This window comes from Hippoglossus hippoglossus, chromosome 5 (genome assembly GCF_009819705.1).
Source record: "Hippoglossus hippoglossus isolate fHipHip1 chromosome 5, fHipHip1.pri, whole genome shotgun sequence".
In the NCBI taxonomy this organism is placed as follows: Eukaryota; Metazoa; Chordata; class Actinopteri; order Pleuronectiformes; family Pleuronectidae; genus Hippoglossus; species Hippoglossus hippoglossus.
The window spans coordinates 9,978,363-9,993,639 of NC_047155.1; the positions used below are offsets into that span (position 1 = coordinate 9,978,363).

Genomic DNA, 15,277 nt, shown 5'->3' on the forward strand with positions numbered 1-15,277 from the left:
AACCGTGTGATCAACCTCAGTGTCATCTGCACATCAGCACCAACACACTGCTCATTAACTCATTAGAACTAGTGCACAGTTTATAAAAAGCCAAAGTAAGGTCAATCAGTGAAGGTAAACTCTCTTTGGTCACTGTGTCAGAGGCAAATAACTCTGCTCTACTTATTGATTTGTTTTGGCTGAATGTCACTGTCCCACTGTTGGCTCATGTTTATTTTCCTCCCTCCCACAATATTATGAAGAACACAAATTAATTATTTACCAAGAAGAATAGTGTCAGCACAAATTGGTCTGTATTATAAACTATATAAATAAACTCCACAGTATATCAGCCAAGTTTTTCAGGTATGTTTCTGTAACTATCATCTCTGGACATGTTTTAAGACAAGAGCTTAACGTTGAATAACCATTTGTGAGTGATGTGGTTATTCTAAAAAAATGTAAGTGCAAATTCGGTATAACGACATGTTTTCTTTCAGAATCTTTAAATCTATTAACTTCTGGACACAAGATGTCTCCTGCAGAACTTCGTCTGGAGTTCAACATGAGGCTTTTCTAATGTAGTTGTGAGGCCGTAAAATAATTTTTGTGCGTCACAAATGAACATTTCAACAGAGACACTTTTCCTAATCTGCAGATGAATGAGGAATCGGTCTAATAGCATCAAACTGTGCACGTACAGTTTGCTCAAGTGAAGCAAAATTTATAGGAGCGGGTAAGTGGGGTTGGCTGAGGACCTGTCCTGTCTAGGGCCAGGAGCCGAGGGGACAAAGTTCAAAGTAGTAGCTGAGGAGGGACGAGGACACTAATCAGAGGAATTGTGACACAGACTCACTGAAACACACTCCAGCAGATCTCTCAGCGGGAATCACTGACTGAAGCAGAGCCTCTCACCCTGTGGACCACTGACTGAGCCCGAGGCGAGAAGACAGAGTGAGTACAATACAGACGCTGTTTATCATGAACGTCACGTCTGCCCCACTCAGTCTGTGTCTGACATCTGTCGCTTTCAGGATTTAAAAGTCCACACTTCCTGGTATTGTACAAATTTGTGCAGTTGTGTAGTTTTAAACAAAAGATAGTATAGAGTGAATCAGATGTGACCGAAATCCTCAGTCTCAGTTTGTTCTGTAAGTTTAAGCAGCTAAAATAAAGATGATTAAAGTGCGCAACAGCTACGATAAAATAAAGATCGTCACCAGTTCTTCTGATTCGATGCCTTTAAAACTGTGTGTTCTGAGGGAAAGTTGTGTGATTGAATCAGTTGAAGTTCAGTATGTTAATATAACATTGACTCAGTTCCTCTGATGAGATTATGAAGCACTCAGCTGAAAACATCAGGGGGTCATTCAAAAGGTTCCTTTAGAACGTGACCTCAAATGTTTACTGTGTTCTCCCTTTCAACAAATGTGATGTTTTTATGAGTCAAACGTTTGATTCCAGTCGACAGTTAAAACGTGATCGATTTAGTTCATTTGAATTATTATTATTATTACTTTTGTTACCTCAGTCGACCTGTTATAGGATCAACATTTAACATCCTTCATATTGATCTCCTTCCATACAGCAGTGAGTTGGAGCTGATATGACAGCTAGATATTTACCATCTGAAATATTAATGCCGCTCATCTTCAAAGTAATACGAGTTTAACAGGCTCTGACCCTGGATAAACTTCTTAAGAAAATTACACTGTCAAGTTAGCAGTGGTCCAGGCCTTATACACAATATTATATTTTAAACCCGGATGAAAATGCTGGTATATGTATGTAAACACTTTGCCAGAATTAATTCACAATAACCATAATAACCATAATTCTAACTGTATTTCATCATATAGTGGTTTGTATCGTATTGTTTCAAATCTTAACGAGTCTTATCGAATGTTATCGTCTGATATTGTATCATATCGTGTCAAATTGTATCATTGTAGCAACGCAAGTGCAAAGTAAAACATTACATTTCATTTAGCTGACGCTTTTATCCAAAGCGACTTACAATAAGTGCATTCAACCATGAGGGTACAAACCCAGACCAACAAGAATCAAGAAAGTACAATCTCTTCAAGAAAGCCACCTAAAACAAAAAGTGTGTTTTTCTTAAACATGACCATGCACGATTCTCCTCACCCTCAACTTACCTCTGCAAAGAATGGTTGCATAACTCTTCAGAAACATGTTTTTCTTCATCTCCTTCTCTCAGTCCGAGCCACACAATGTATTATCTGCATATCTGTGCCGAGCTTATCTGTTATATTGAGATTGGTCCTGAGGAGCGATCAAACAGCATGGATTAGAAAATGAGGTCACTCCAGTGTCTCCTCCCTGGAAGTGTGTGTGACACAATCCCTCTGTCTCTGTATCTTATCTACAGTGTGTGAACTCCCACTGGAGCCAGGTACAGCCGCTTTATAATTTGTTTACATTGTTTAGCTTGACCTACAGTGACTGGTGATAACGCCGCTTTAGTGGAAAGCCACTGGAGGTTACCACAGTTCAAAGCCCCTGACATACACAATATGTTCAGAACCTGGAGTTTCAGCGTGTTTTGGGATTCACACGAGTATAAGCTCAGCTCCTGGGCACTGATGCTCGTCAGGAATATTAATTCTTCAGCATGAGGCAAGCTGCCAGCAACACAAGCCTGTGACCTGATTTCATCTCTAGATTTATCTTTAGAAATCCTCGCTCGAAATCGTCAAACGTCAACAAAGAGTAAATATCAGTGAACCGCATTCATGCCTTAAAGCTTTTTAATGTCAAAAACATTTGATTTTAAATCAATCGTTGAGGGTTTTGGTTCAAAGTGATCAAAATGACCTCAGGTTATAACCAGGACTTTTCACCCAGAGCTTCGTATGGAACAAACTTCTGATGATTTAGGTCGAAGGGGAGGTTTTTCACATCTTGATTGGACCAATAGAAAACAGGAAAAAACAACTCAGTCTTGAGCTCACATCAAGTGTAAACCTCATCAAACCTTTATTGCATGTGACACTAACCTGCAACTTCTGTATGCACAGGCTCCTCCACATTTCTGTGTGGTGTGGCAGTGGTAACCATGACGACTGCAGAGCCACCCAAGGAACTGCGGCACAGAAACAATAAGGCCCTTCCATCAGATGAGCTCTCCGATCAGGGTATGAGCAGTAATGGAATTAGAATTACAATAATATTTTGTTGTCTGTTTGCCAGATGTGTGTGTAATTACTTACAGACTGAAATAGATTTTAAATCTGATATGTGTGGTTATGTGTTTTGAAAGTGAAAAACAAAAGATTTAAAAACATCCACCAATACTGAACATTACATACTTTTCTGTGAGTTTTGGAGATAATTCTTTCAAACTGAATTTCATGGTAGCCAAGTTGAAAATGTGTGTGCTTTACTCCACCTACTATTTGTAGGATTATTGTAGAAATATGAGCAGAGGGTGGAGACAATATAACTTGTGTTCTCTCTGCAGTTGTGAGCCCTGGTAACGTGCAGGAGGACGAGCTGAGACAGTGGAAAGAACATGCACAGGTTTACTGCATTTCTTAAATATAACAACATAAGTGTTCAGGCTGTGCAGAGCAAACTGAACGCAGCATAATGTGCAATGTGTGGGATGCTACATTATAAAGTTCCTTGTGTGTTGGTTAAATGAAATAATCAAAACTGCCTCCTGTTCCTCGTCCTGCAGAGGGTGAAGGTGAAAGTGCTGGAGCAGGTCCAGGATCATCTCAGTGACATTCTAGACGAAGCTCTGACTGAGTCCGTTCAGCCTTTCACCCACATCCAGCCGACCATTAACGGCAAGATGACAAAAAAGACCTCAGCGAGGTGAGAAGGAGCAACACACACATTGGTCTTGTAGATGTACTCGATCATTGCTGTGAACCATTTTCCTCTTGGTTTTGTTTCAGGTCTCAGAAAATGGATGATGGCAAAGTGTTTATGGAAAGGCCGTCACTGTTGGAGTAAGTATAAAAGGCTGACGGTTGATTTCCTATTCGGTATGCAAACACAGTCCAGATCAATGTGAAGTAACAATATATCAGTTGTTTACTTGAGTAATCATCTGGTCCATAGAATGTGAGGAAACAATGAATAATGCATTGTGATTTCTTAAAGACCAAGGTGACGTCTTCATTGTCTGGTCTGACCAACAAAAACCCAAATACACAATTTACAGTCAAGTAAGACAAAGAGATACAGCAAGCATTTGCTTAAAAAATATATTAAATATTCAAGGAAAGATTTTCTATTGATTAACTTATTGATCTATTGATAAATTGTAACCCTACTCTTTGAAAGGTCTTTTCCCTCACACAGTCTGGTGCTTGAATATAGATTTTATTGATCTTGCTTTCATCATGGTGGCAGCTTTACAAAGTCAATTTCCAAACCTCTGCCAAGGCCCAACAGTCCTCTAATGAAACCACATTTGACTTGACTAGATCCAGATTCTTGGATGTGCACCAAATTACAGACATAAATACAGACTCATAAATATCAGTCCTCTAAACATGTCCGATTTTTACATCAAGATCCATGAATTATTCTCTGAGAAATCAATGAAAATGTGGAAAACACCCACAATGTTGAAGAAAGTGAAGAAACAAATCCAACAATACCACATCCTTCAATCAAGTTTCATGGAAACCCGGTTAGTTTAGATTGAACATAAATAAACTGTAAACAACCTTATATCATCCTAATGAGGGAAATATATGATGTATACACTGTATATAAATATGCTCTTAAATTTGGCACAGTGTGTTTTTTTATGATATATTGCTGTCTGTGTTTTCCTCCTCTCCATCAGTGAGCTGTTTGAGATCAGTCACATCAGGACCATCTACCACATGTTCATCGCCGTGCTCCTCATCTTCTGTCTGAGCACGCTGGCTGTGGACTTCATCGACCAGGGAAGGTGAGTCCCATCATCCCTAAACTCCACGACCCTGAACCAAATCTAATGCAGACTCAATCGCCCTGAAGCTTTTAAAAACGTCTCCATCACGTCTTATCTACTTCCCCTCCCTCCCTCCCTCCCTCCCAGTCCCCTCTCCCGGCCCCTCTGCTCATCATGGCCACAGAAAGATTGTGAAATCAATCCCTCTGAGTATTTCTGCTGCTGCAGCTTTGGGCGGCGCTGTAACGAATTTGGTTTGACGCTCACAGACGCAGGATTGTGAGATTAATTCCTGTGTTTCTCACTGGAACAATAAGCTCCGCTGGGCGATTGCGTTCGATACATTCACCCTTCAGTTAACATTGATTTTTCAATGGTGGGAAACTGATGAAATAAGAAAGAATATTGCACTTGCAACAAGCACATGTTGAATTCTAAGCAAATCCTCCGACATGCTGCAGTGGGCGGGTATTTTAAATCTATTATTATCATCACCAGAGGGGTCTTTTCATATGTGAAACAGTAATGGGGAAATAATTAAAGCATTTAATTGTGCCTTTGCATTTATTAAACATCTTCATATCATTTAATTGGTCATTCAACGCCCAGTTTAAAGCTAAAACACTGTTACTGGAACTATGATCGGTATGAGTATTTAAACATCTCACTGTAATAACGATTTGCTTGTTTTTACGCACTGACTGTTTCTATGTCTTTCTCCCAAACCCCAGGTTGGTCTTGGAGTTTGACCTGCTTTTCTTCGCCTTCGGGAAGCTGGGTACCGTCATCCAGGCCTGGGTCGTGATGTTCCTCTACACCCTGCTCGTGCCCTACTACACGCTGGTGTTCTGGGCGTCCCTGTACCACATGTTGCCCTCCAAGTTGGGTCTTTCTCTGGGGACGGGCTTAATCCTGTCTGTCGCACAGACCTGTGTCCTGGGACTGTTCCCGATCTACGTAGTCATAGAGAACCAGCTGCCGCCAGCCTCGCGGTTCATCGTGATACTGGAGCAGGTCAGTGTGTGTGTGTGAGACAGACTTTGTTTGTGTTTGTTTTAGGAACAAATCTTTTTGGGTGCACAGGTGTAAAAATATGGTGAATACCAAGTAGCATGTGAGTGATGAGTTCCTCAGTTGGAATGTTTTGCCGCCACATTTGTAAAGAACGAGGTAATGCACTGCTTCAGGCCGCCATTTCCGCAAATGTCATCCACATTCATCAGAATTGCCGTTGGTATTGGCAAATTTTTTGGCTTATCACACACACTGTAGAAAAATTGCATAAAGTCTGAGAACATAACTGTAAAATATCCATGAGGGCACAATTCTTTAATTTCCAGTATTACACCTGACCTTAAAAATGTGATATCCACACCCACAGGAACAATGGAATATAAAGCTGGTAGCTAGTAATCTATGTGTGTCTGTGTGTGTGTGTGTGGCAGAGAACAGAACAGAAGACTTGAACCGAAGGTATAAATAGAATAAACGAGGCAACAAGAGCAGAAAAAACTAAATAAGAGCACATCAATAGCACAGTAACAATGTCAACAGACAAAACCAGTTCACACTCGCCCTTTATGAGACTCTTGGCAGACAGTGTGGGTGTAAATGTAATTTACAGTGACTCATGGACACACACAGAGGAGACAGACATTTCTGAGTGCAGTCACACAACAGGCGACACGACGGTGATGAACCCGACTACAGAGAAACAAGGTTTCATTTCTTCTGAGTCTCAAAATATGAAAAATGTGATTTGTTATATAGATGCTTCAAACCAGTGGCAGGAGTGGGCATTTCTCGTATTGATTACACTTGATGTAGCGAAGCCCGTAAACCAGTTCAGGACAAATCAAGTGTCCAGCTACATTTATATGGTGCACTTCCTCTCCCTGCCACATAATGTGTATCCATTCATCCATTATCGACACAGTTTATCCTTCGACAGTTGAGGTGGAACTGGAGACAATCCCAGCTGGACACCACGAGCAGGTCTCCAGTGTATCGCAGTGCCAACATACATAAACAAGTCTCACATCCACATACTATCTATTCTCCCCCATTAACTCCATTTTGCATGTTTTGGGATTGTGGGAGAGAGTTGGTGCACCAGGAGAAAACTCACGCAGACACAAGGAGAACATGCAAAAAACGCACACCAGGACCAGGATTCGAATAAAGACCCTTGTTGCTGTGAGGCGACAGCGATAACCACTGAACCACCATGCCACTCAATGCCACCTCCAGGCCGGCACCAGACTCTTCACCAGGCCACCTTCACCCATGGTGGGGAACCGAGCTGAGCCTGGTGCTTATTCCTCCTAGAAAACTAAGGTTGTCAGGTTGAGTAGCATCACAATCGTCCGTGATACATTCCACCTCCTTTCTCTAAGTTTCGGGGAAATGCGTCCAGTAGTTTTTGCGTAATCAAACAACAAACCATCCATGAACAAACGAACCGAGGTGGAAACATAACCTCCTTGACGAGGCTAATGATAAAACTTAGTAAAAAACTATATATTCTGGACATAGGATCATAGTAATTGATGATCCACATAAACGCAGCCCTGTCAACAGCAGGAACATTGTGAGAAAAAACCCGTGCTGCCCAGAGATGGCGTCCGTCCAGCTGGAACAGAGAGAGACAGCATGCGGATCTCAGTGTTCTCAACGTTTGAACATCACACACACGTACTGTAATACCTCCTCATCCTCTTTATTACACCGGGCCCGGCTTCCCAAACCCGCCTTAGTGCTAAGATCATTTTATCTCCATTCGATGGAGTGAGATAATCCCTGTGTGCTCTGGTGCTTTTGGGAAACCAAGACCTGATCCTCATCTGACCCGGGTCCAGGCAGGCAGTGTGGCTGCTATTCCGAAGCTGTCCATTGATTTGATGCACAAATGAAGGATTTTAATTCACTAAATTGCACAAAAGGAGTGAGTGGTTTCCTGCTCTGTGCAGACGGATGATGTGTGCAGCCTAAACTGCAAGTTGCATTAGGTGAAACTGATAAATGAGTTCCCGAGCCGCAGGAGAACCCAACACTCCGATACATCATGTGTTTGAAATCCAAAAGAAGAAATTGAGGCCATAAAGATGTGGGCGGTTGTCATCAGACACTTTGTCCATTCATGCGATGAAGACCGAAACTATTACTACTGGTGCATGTCTCACTTCACATTATGTCTCTATCCGTTTCCCTCAGATTCGATTCGTGATGAAGAGCTACTCCTTCATGAGAGAAACTGCTCCTGTTATAATGAAGAATACACCAAAGGAAGGTACTGTATTATATTGATGTCAGGTGTATTTACTCCTCAGGCTGCACCATTACTCACAGTGACTCGAGCGGGCACCAGAGAAAAATGACTAAAGCAGAGCTCAGTAGGTTACCGCCTAATGATTCATGCTGAAGTGAGAACTAACAATGAAAACACCCACATATACGTTAACCAACCGGGAGAGTGTGCGGCCAAATGAGGTTCTGTGGTAAAAGTCTGCTGATGAAAGACTAAGAAACCAGGAGGTGAAGAAAGTCCCTCACTGCAGTAAAATACCTCCAATAGAAAATAATATAGTCCTTAAAATTTGTTAAAATCTTTAAAACTGCGTCTACAGTCTACCAGGGTTTGAATGAAGTTATATGGAATGAAACAAGATCCGTATATAAAGATGGACGGCGCATTTCCACTTCTTTCTTCACAAAAAACGAAGCAGAAAACATCTAAAATAAGTCAAAATAAAATACCGGTGCCATCGTCGCATAATTTTGACGTCATCTGGAGCCAGAGTTGACCAATCACAAGTCAGTATCAGCTGTCAATCATGAAGTATCTGAAAAACTAAAAACAAACATGCATCAGTGTGATAAGAAATACCTGAAACGACACAAACAATGTTTGAGAAAAATGTATTTATCGTGTACTTCGATTTTTGTCCCATTCACTAACATAGAGGAGGTGTTTTTTTTATTTTTACGATCTCATCTGTGTTTAACAAGTTTTAAATGTCCTCGTTATTAGCAAGAGGTTCAATCTAGACCGAAGTACTGAAAGCAAACAATCAGGAGAATATATTACGGACTTTAAGGCAGATCATGTGGTATAATGGTTTAATGATTTTGCAGTAAATGCAACTCATTTAATTTTAAAGACAGTCATTTGTTCGCAGGTTCCTACATTAAGGCACCGAAAAGCTTCAGAATTCAAAAAACTGGACACGATAATATCAGGCCAGACAATGAAAGAAGAGAAATGACATGAGAAGCTTAACGTCTCATCCCTCAGACTTTAAATCAGCTATTTTTAGAGCCTCTTTTTAATAATTCAAGGCACTTGAAGCCTCAGAACTGAATCACTTCTAGTTTGATTTTCTCATAAACCGAACTCTCTTTATTTTTCAGGAAAAGGTCCGATAATCCCACCATTTTCCAGCTATCTGTACTTCCTCTTCTGTCCCACTCTCATCTACAGGGAATCATACCCCCGGTAAGACGCATTACATTGTCCCCCTACTTTGTTCACTTATTATTTCATGAACACATGTAAACACAAACGACAAATGACAATGTCGCAGCAACACAAACTCACACGTCTACACTGAACTCAGATAAATCCTGAAAGATTTTTTCTTCCTTGTGCAATAGGTGCTTATCATAATTTATAAAGAATTTCATATCAATGCGATTTATTTCCATTTCACTGTATATTTAGGTTTATACTTTAGTGTCATAAATATTTCTATATTATATTGTTTCTTTTATTATGTGTTCTGTTAAATTTATTCATGTGGTTTTTAAAAAAAAGCATCATCAGAATTTATCTGAAGAGAATTAAGAAATTATAGAATTGAGGAACCTTTAAAATATGTTTGTGTTTCTTATTCCTAATTTGGGTTGAAATGTCTGTGCAGATAAAAACAGTTGTCATCAAGCAATGACATGATTCTAAACTCATAAGATGTGATTCTACAGTATCAAACTGTTTATTTCTGAAAAGCAACATCCTGTCTTTCTTCCACAGAAACAACCACATCAGATGGAACTATGTGGGCAGCACTCTTGCCATGGTAAGACTCTGAGACTGTTCATCCCACTGAGATACTTTCATGTTTAAAAGAAACGTATTGAAACCTACTGAGAAGCCGTTTGTGGGGTTGACGACCGAGACAAGATTAAGTTGCTCATATAAATGAAGTGATCGTAAACTACAGATGGTTCACAGCTTTAATATTTGATGTGATAACATAGACCTTCAGTCTTGTAATTGTGAGCATGCTCTGTTTTGTATTTCATTTGTCTAAAGTGTTTACAACATTAATTATTATCTGTATCCGTAGATCTTTGGCTGCCTGTTTTACGGCTACTTCATCCTGGTCCGCCTCTGCGTGCCCGTCTTCAGACCCGAGACCAACCAGCCGTTTAGCATTCGGACCATGGTTCTGGCTATTTTCCACTCAATATTACCAGGTACCAAAAATTAAAAAAAAGAGCTGCACACATCACACCCACTACATAAAGCTACGATCACATTTTCTCACTGGAACATATAAATGAGTGTGACACGATTAAAGATGCAATTGTGCAATCAGATACAGTTTAACTTAAAGACTGGCATGTTTACTGCCCCCTTTACGTGAACAGCTTTCAGAGGAAGTGCTGATATAAAAGTGTCACAGTTAAGTTATGGTTCTTATGAGACAGCTGGGAGCACTGCACCAAATAAAAGTGTTTCCCCCCCCACCCCCCCCCTCTCTGTGTTTGTGTGTCTCAGGTATTATGCTGCTTCTCCTGTGTTTCTTCGCCTTCCTGCACTGCTGGCTCAACCTCTTCGGGGAGCTGCTGCGTTTCGCTGACAGAATGTTCTACAAGGTGTGTGTGTGTGTGTGTGTGTGTGTGTGTGTGTGTGTGTGTGTGTGTGTGTGTGTGTGTGTGTGTGTGTGTGTGTGTGTGTGATTGATCATCTGTGGCTCCACCTGTGAGGATCTATATTAATCAGCGACAAGCGAAATTGCATAGTTCACCGAAAAATGAAAACTCCCTCATTATCTACTCACCACTATGCCGAGGGAGGGGTGTGGGTGAAGTGTTTGAGTCCACAAAACCCTTCTGGAGTTTCAGGGGGAAACAGCGTTGCAGCCAAATCCAAACAATTGAAATAAATGGTGACCACTTCTTCAAACGTGAAAAAACAAAACAACAAATTATAGCATGCCTCCATACTGCTCCTGTGGTGTCAGCCAAGTTTCCCAGAAGCCTCTGCATTCAAATCCGACTTGAAACGAGGTCATTTACACTGTGTTTTTAGACTAAATGTTCTCTGATATCCTCCTCGAATGTTTTTTCTGTTGTTTTTTACGGATTTTATTTCTCTCATTTGCTGTGATTTTACTTTTTTGGATGAAAATGTGGCCACATATTTGTCTTTGAAACAGTGAAGCCATATTTATTTTAATGTTTAAGGGGATCAAGTCGCACAGATTTGGCTCTGACCAGTGTAACGTAAACATGCAGTATGAATTACATCATTTCAGCCTGTCTAGTGTTTTTCTCCAGTTTAAAATGATCGTACTCTGCTCAGTTTTCATTTTGACCCCCTGATTTAACTCTCCTATCCTTTTCTTTTCCAGGACTGGTGGAACTCTACATCCTTTGCCAACTATTACCGAACCTGGAATGTGGTGGTTCACGACTGGCTGTATTACTACGGCTACAGAGACTTCCTCTGGGTGAGTAAACAAGACAACTCACATTGGGTAAACAAATAATAAACCAATCACATGGGTTTTCTTTGCGTTTCCAAATCGACATAGCACACGATGAAGTCTGCAGTCGTCCTGTCAATCAAGTGACACAAAATCGACACACTGAGCTCTGAACTCTGAGCCCCCCCCCCCCCCCCCCCTGTCTCTCTCTGATCCCTGCAGCTGTCAAAAAGGAAATTCCGAGCAGCTGCCATGCTCTCCGTGTTCATCGTCTCCGCTGTCGTCCATGAGTACGCCTTGACCATGGGCTTGGGATTTTTCTACCCCGTCATGTTCTGCTTGTTTGCAGTGTTTGGAGGTGATGGATAGAATACAGAACAAATATTTATCAACATGAACTACTCAGGCTGTTTGTCCCAGATCTCACAGCCTGAACACAAACACAGAGTTGATGTTTAACCACACAAAGACCTTCATTTGCCTCATGTCTGTTATTTTTTGTTTTGGCAGTGGTGTTCAACTTTACCATGAACGACAAGCGCCAGAGCCCCGTGTTCAACGTCATCATGTGGGCGTGTCTCTTCCTGGGCCAGGGCGTCCAGGTGTGCCTGTACTGTCAGGAGTGGTACGCTCAGATACACTGCCCACGCAAAGAGGTACGTACTGCAGATGTTACCAGAAGGAGCAATACGGCTCCATCTAGACTTTCATTGCTTTCTTTATATCCGGATGATGCTGATTCTACTCTTTCTTATAAATAGATCAGTTATAAGGTTTGAGAGACATGCATTTCTTCTGCAGCATCTCTGTAGATTTACATATAATCAGTGGTGCAGTCACTCAAAAACCTTCCTAAAGCTGGACTAGATACAAATCACTACATTTTATTGCAACAAAAAACGAGCGTTGTGTTGGGTGTTATTAAACTTTGGCCACATCTGCAACAGAACAGGAACTAGTCTGAATAAAAGCTTTGGCTTCTGATGATTTGTGAATCTATATTGTTATATTACTTGCTGTTAGCTTTATCGAGGCCTTTATTAAAAAACTTCACCGTTCACTGTTTTAAGCTCAGTGAGAAGCTGCAGTGAAGTTATAGACGAAGTAAATATGAGCCAGTGCAATTGCCACTTAATGAAAAGACCATTTAAAGTGTAATGTTCTTATTGCTGCTTTCTACTGGGGGTGATGAGCATATAGTATCTTCATGATAATAAAACTGAAATATTGTAGCACTCAGTCGAGCTCATACTGTACCTCCACCAAGGTCCAACAGTCCACTTAAATTCAATCAAGCTGTACCAAATTTCTCACACTCATAGATATCACACTTCAAGATCCATGAATTATTCTTTGGGAAATTAAATAAATGTCAAAAAATATGGGCGATGTGAAAAAAAAATCCTTGATCCGCCCCCTGATCTGTATCCGCACCAACATTTGATGGGTTCTTCCCTGACCTCCACCACATCCCCCCACCAGGTGTTGTGATAATATGTCCATGTAGCAAACAAACAAACCAACAGACAAAGGGACAGAGGTGAAAACATAACCTTCTTGGCGGAGGTAATAAAACCTGACTGACAGTGAGATGGTGACCCTTTTCTCCAGGAGAAATCTGAAGATATAAGTATCTCTATATATTATATTCTTTATGAGGAGTTTCAGGGCATAAACAACTGGACTGAATTGTTTAGAAGCTCAGTGAGAAGCTGCGGTGAGGTTTACATGTAGGAGTCTGCACTACAGTGATGTCATTAGACTGTACTTTGACCCCAGTTCCTGAGGTACTTGGATAGTAAATAGACCAGTAGGTGAAAGTGCATCCAGTCTCCCCGCGTAAACCAGTGACGCAGCGCCTCGTGTTGAGCAGCTGAGGTTTTTAAAACTCTGACATGTATTTAACCCTTAATCAGCCCCCCCACATCCAGCCCCCCTACGTCCAGGCGTTTTAATGAAGTCCCAGTTGTGAAGGATCTTCATGACAGATGGACACAGATGTACTTAACATACTTACTCCTCTGTGAACTAGTACTGCATCTCTGTGTATCACCCCTGGCTGAGGCCTCCTCTACAGCCTGTGGTGTCTCACACACACACACACACACACACACACACACACACACACACACACACACACACACACACTCACACAATGGCTTAACATAGATAACAGCTGTCTAAAAATAGAAGTGGTGTCTGTAAAATGAGATTATAATGTGATAATAAAAGGATGTTAATAACACTACTCTGTTCTTCCTGTTTTTTTCATCAGAATAGTTTCTGGGAGCTGGTGACGCCTCGGTCCTGGTCCTGCAGCTACCACAGGTGAAGCTGCCTGGCTCCTGCTCTGGACGGATAATGGATAGAGGGATGAAAAGATGAAAATCATGACGGAGTAAACGTAGACGAAAGTGTGGAAGGAAAACTCCAAAGAAGTGTATTTTCTTTTTCATTGTGTCAAGATTTCTTTGGGTCAAGATATGACTATTACTGTTTTGGTCATAATGTTATCCAGGAGTGATGTTTTCCATATTTCACATCTGGATTATGACCTCCATCTATAGGAGGTTATGTTTTCGCCCCTGTGTATTTGTTTGTTATTTTTTAGTAGTAAAACTACTGAACAGATTCCCATGAAACTTGGTGGAAGGGTGGGAAATGTGAGAAATTCCAGAATTTCAGATCCAGGAATTTCAGATCCAGGAATTTCAGATCCAGGAATTTTGTCTGATTGTATTAAATAGTGTTTTTATAATTCAGGCTGTTTAAAAAAAGAGTGTTTACTGTCTAAGTTTAAATATTTTAATAGCAAGCCCTGAAGGACTCAGACCACAGAACAACTTGTTGTCGACTTCTGTGCTTATTTAATTTATTTCTGCAGTATTTGTACTAAAGCTGTGCTGACAAAACCTGGAAAAGGTTTGTTTATTCTCATCTTGTAGCAGTTTGAATACACTTGAGAAAGTTTCAGCTTTTTCTTCTCTGAATTAACGAGACGGCCGGAGCCCAAGAGAAGCTTTCATTTCACCGATGTCCCGCCTGTATAGATCGATCGGATACTGAAAGCAAAACGCTTCCATACAGCAGCCTTGTGTCTATGGTTTTATACTTTCACTCAAAACTGGTGACAACAGGCTTCACCGCAGTGGGGCTCCTGACCCGCAGTGTGTGTGTGTGTGTGTGTGTGTGTGTGTGTGTGTGTGTGTGTGTGTGTGTGTGTTGCCTGTGTAATCCTGCCCTGGTTGCGGTTCAGAGCACAGGGATTGGTTGGATGAGCAGGTACGTGAACCGACCAACCACAGGAGGCACGGCGTCTTATCAGCGGGCCACAAAGCCTCCGTTTGTGTGGCTGCCACGTCCCTCTGAAGTCATACAGGAAGAGCAGGATTAACATTGGTACAGTGTTTGCATTAGTGATGTAATGCTCTGTAAACTGATACCAACCATAACAGTGGTGGAGCAGGACGTGTACTTCTCCACTGTCAGTAGCAGAATTGTGTATTTGTGTATTTGACATTGTTCATCAATTTTTTTTATTGTATTTTCTTTTTCTTAAATTTAGTTTGACATCTTTTACCTCCATCATTCTATAAATTGACATTCATCAAAGTGGCTGCACATATTTCTGAACTCAAATGTCTTTAATGAGCCAGAGGAGGGTCTTCTG

At 41.1% G+C, this 15,277-nt stretch overlaps 2 protein-coding genes across 4 annotated transcripts in view; one reads left to right on the plus strand and one right to left on the minus strand.

Annotated features, from left to right (window-relative positions):
- The window catches only part of igsf8 (immunoglobulin superfamily, member 8), a 42,717-nt gene that overhangs the window by 9,535 nt on the left and 17,905 nt on the right, over positions 1-15,277 (minus strand). Inside the window, exon 8 of one of the 2 annotated variants that reach the window (XR_004613995.1) lies at positions 14,743-14,745. The gene's annotated coding sequence lies outside the window, so the exon portion shown is untranslated. Of the gene's footprint in view, positions 1-14,538; positions 14,834-15,277 lie in introns of those variants that run through there. The other variant, XR_004613994.1, reaches the window with a different exon arrangement.
- On the plus strand, positions 787-14,269 carry soat2 (sterol O-acyltransferase 2). Of its 2 annotated transcripts, none has more exons than XM_034586877.1 (16): positions 787-933; positions 3,021-3,137; positions 3,464-3,522; positions 3,683-3,822; positions 3,906-3,959; positions 4,808-4,915; positions 5,629-5,911; positions 8,111-8,186; positions 9,308-9,392; positions 9,927-9,972; positions 10,243-10,372; positions 10,677-10,774; positions 11,533-11,631; positions 11,830-11,965; positions 12,118-12,263; positions 13,888-14,269. In XM_034586877.1, exons 2-16 carry the CDS (start codon positions 3,059-3,061, stop codon positions 13,990-13,992), a joined length of 1,644 nt encoding a protein of 547 aa, XP_034442768.1. In that variant the 5' UTR covers positions 787-933; positions 3,021-3,058; the 3' UTR covers positions 13,993-14,269. The 2 variants fall into 2 exon arrangements, with proteins under 2 accessions (XP_034442768.1, XP_034442767.1); XM_034586876.1 differs by having other exon boundaries at positions 791-933; positions 13,883-14,269.

What these genes read in the sequence shown, in the direction of transcription:
- soat2 (XM_034586877.1), top strand. Translation starts at nt 3,059, where the DNA reads ATGACGACTGCAGAGCCACCCAAGGAACTGCGGCACAGAAACAATAAG. An exon ending in TACAGGGAATCATACCCCCG is followed by an intron (nt 9,393 to 9,926) that starts GTAAGACGCATT and finishes TTTCTTCCACAG; the next exon opens with AAACAACCACATCAGATGGA. An exon ending in TTTCCACTCAATATTACCAG is followed by an intron (nt 10,373 to 10,676) that starts GTACCAAAAATT and finishes TGTGTGTCTCAG; the next exon opens with GTATTATGCTGCTTCTCCTG.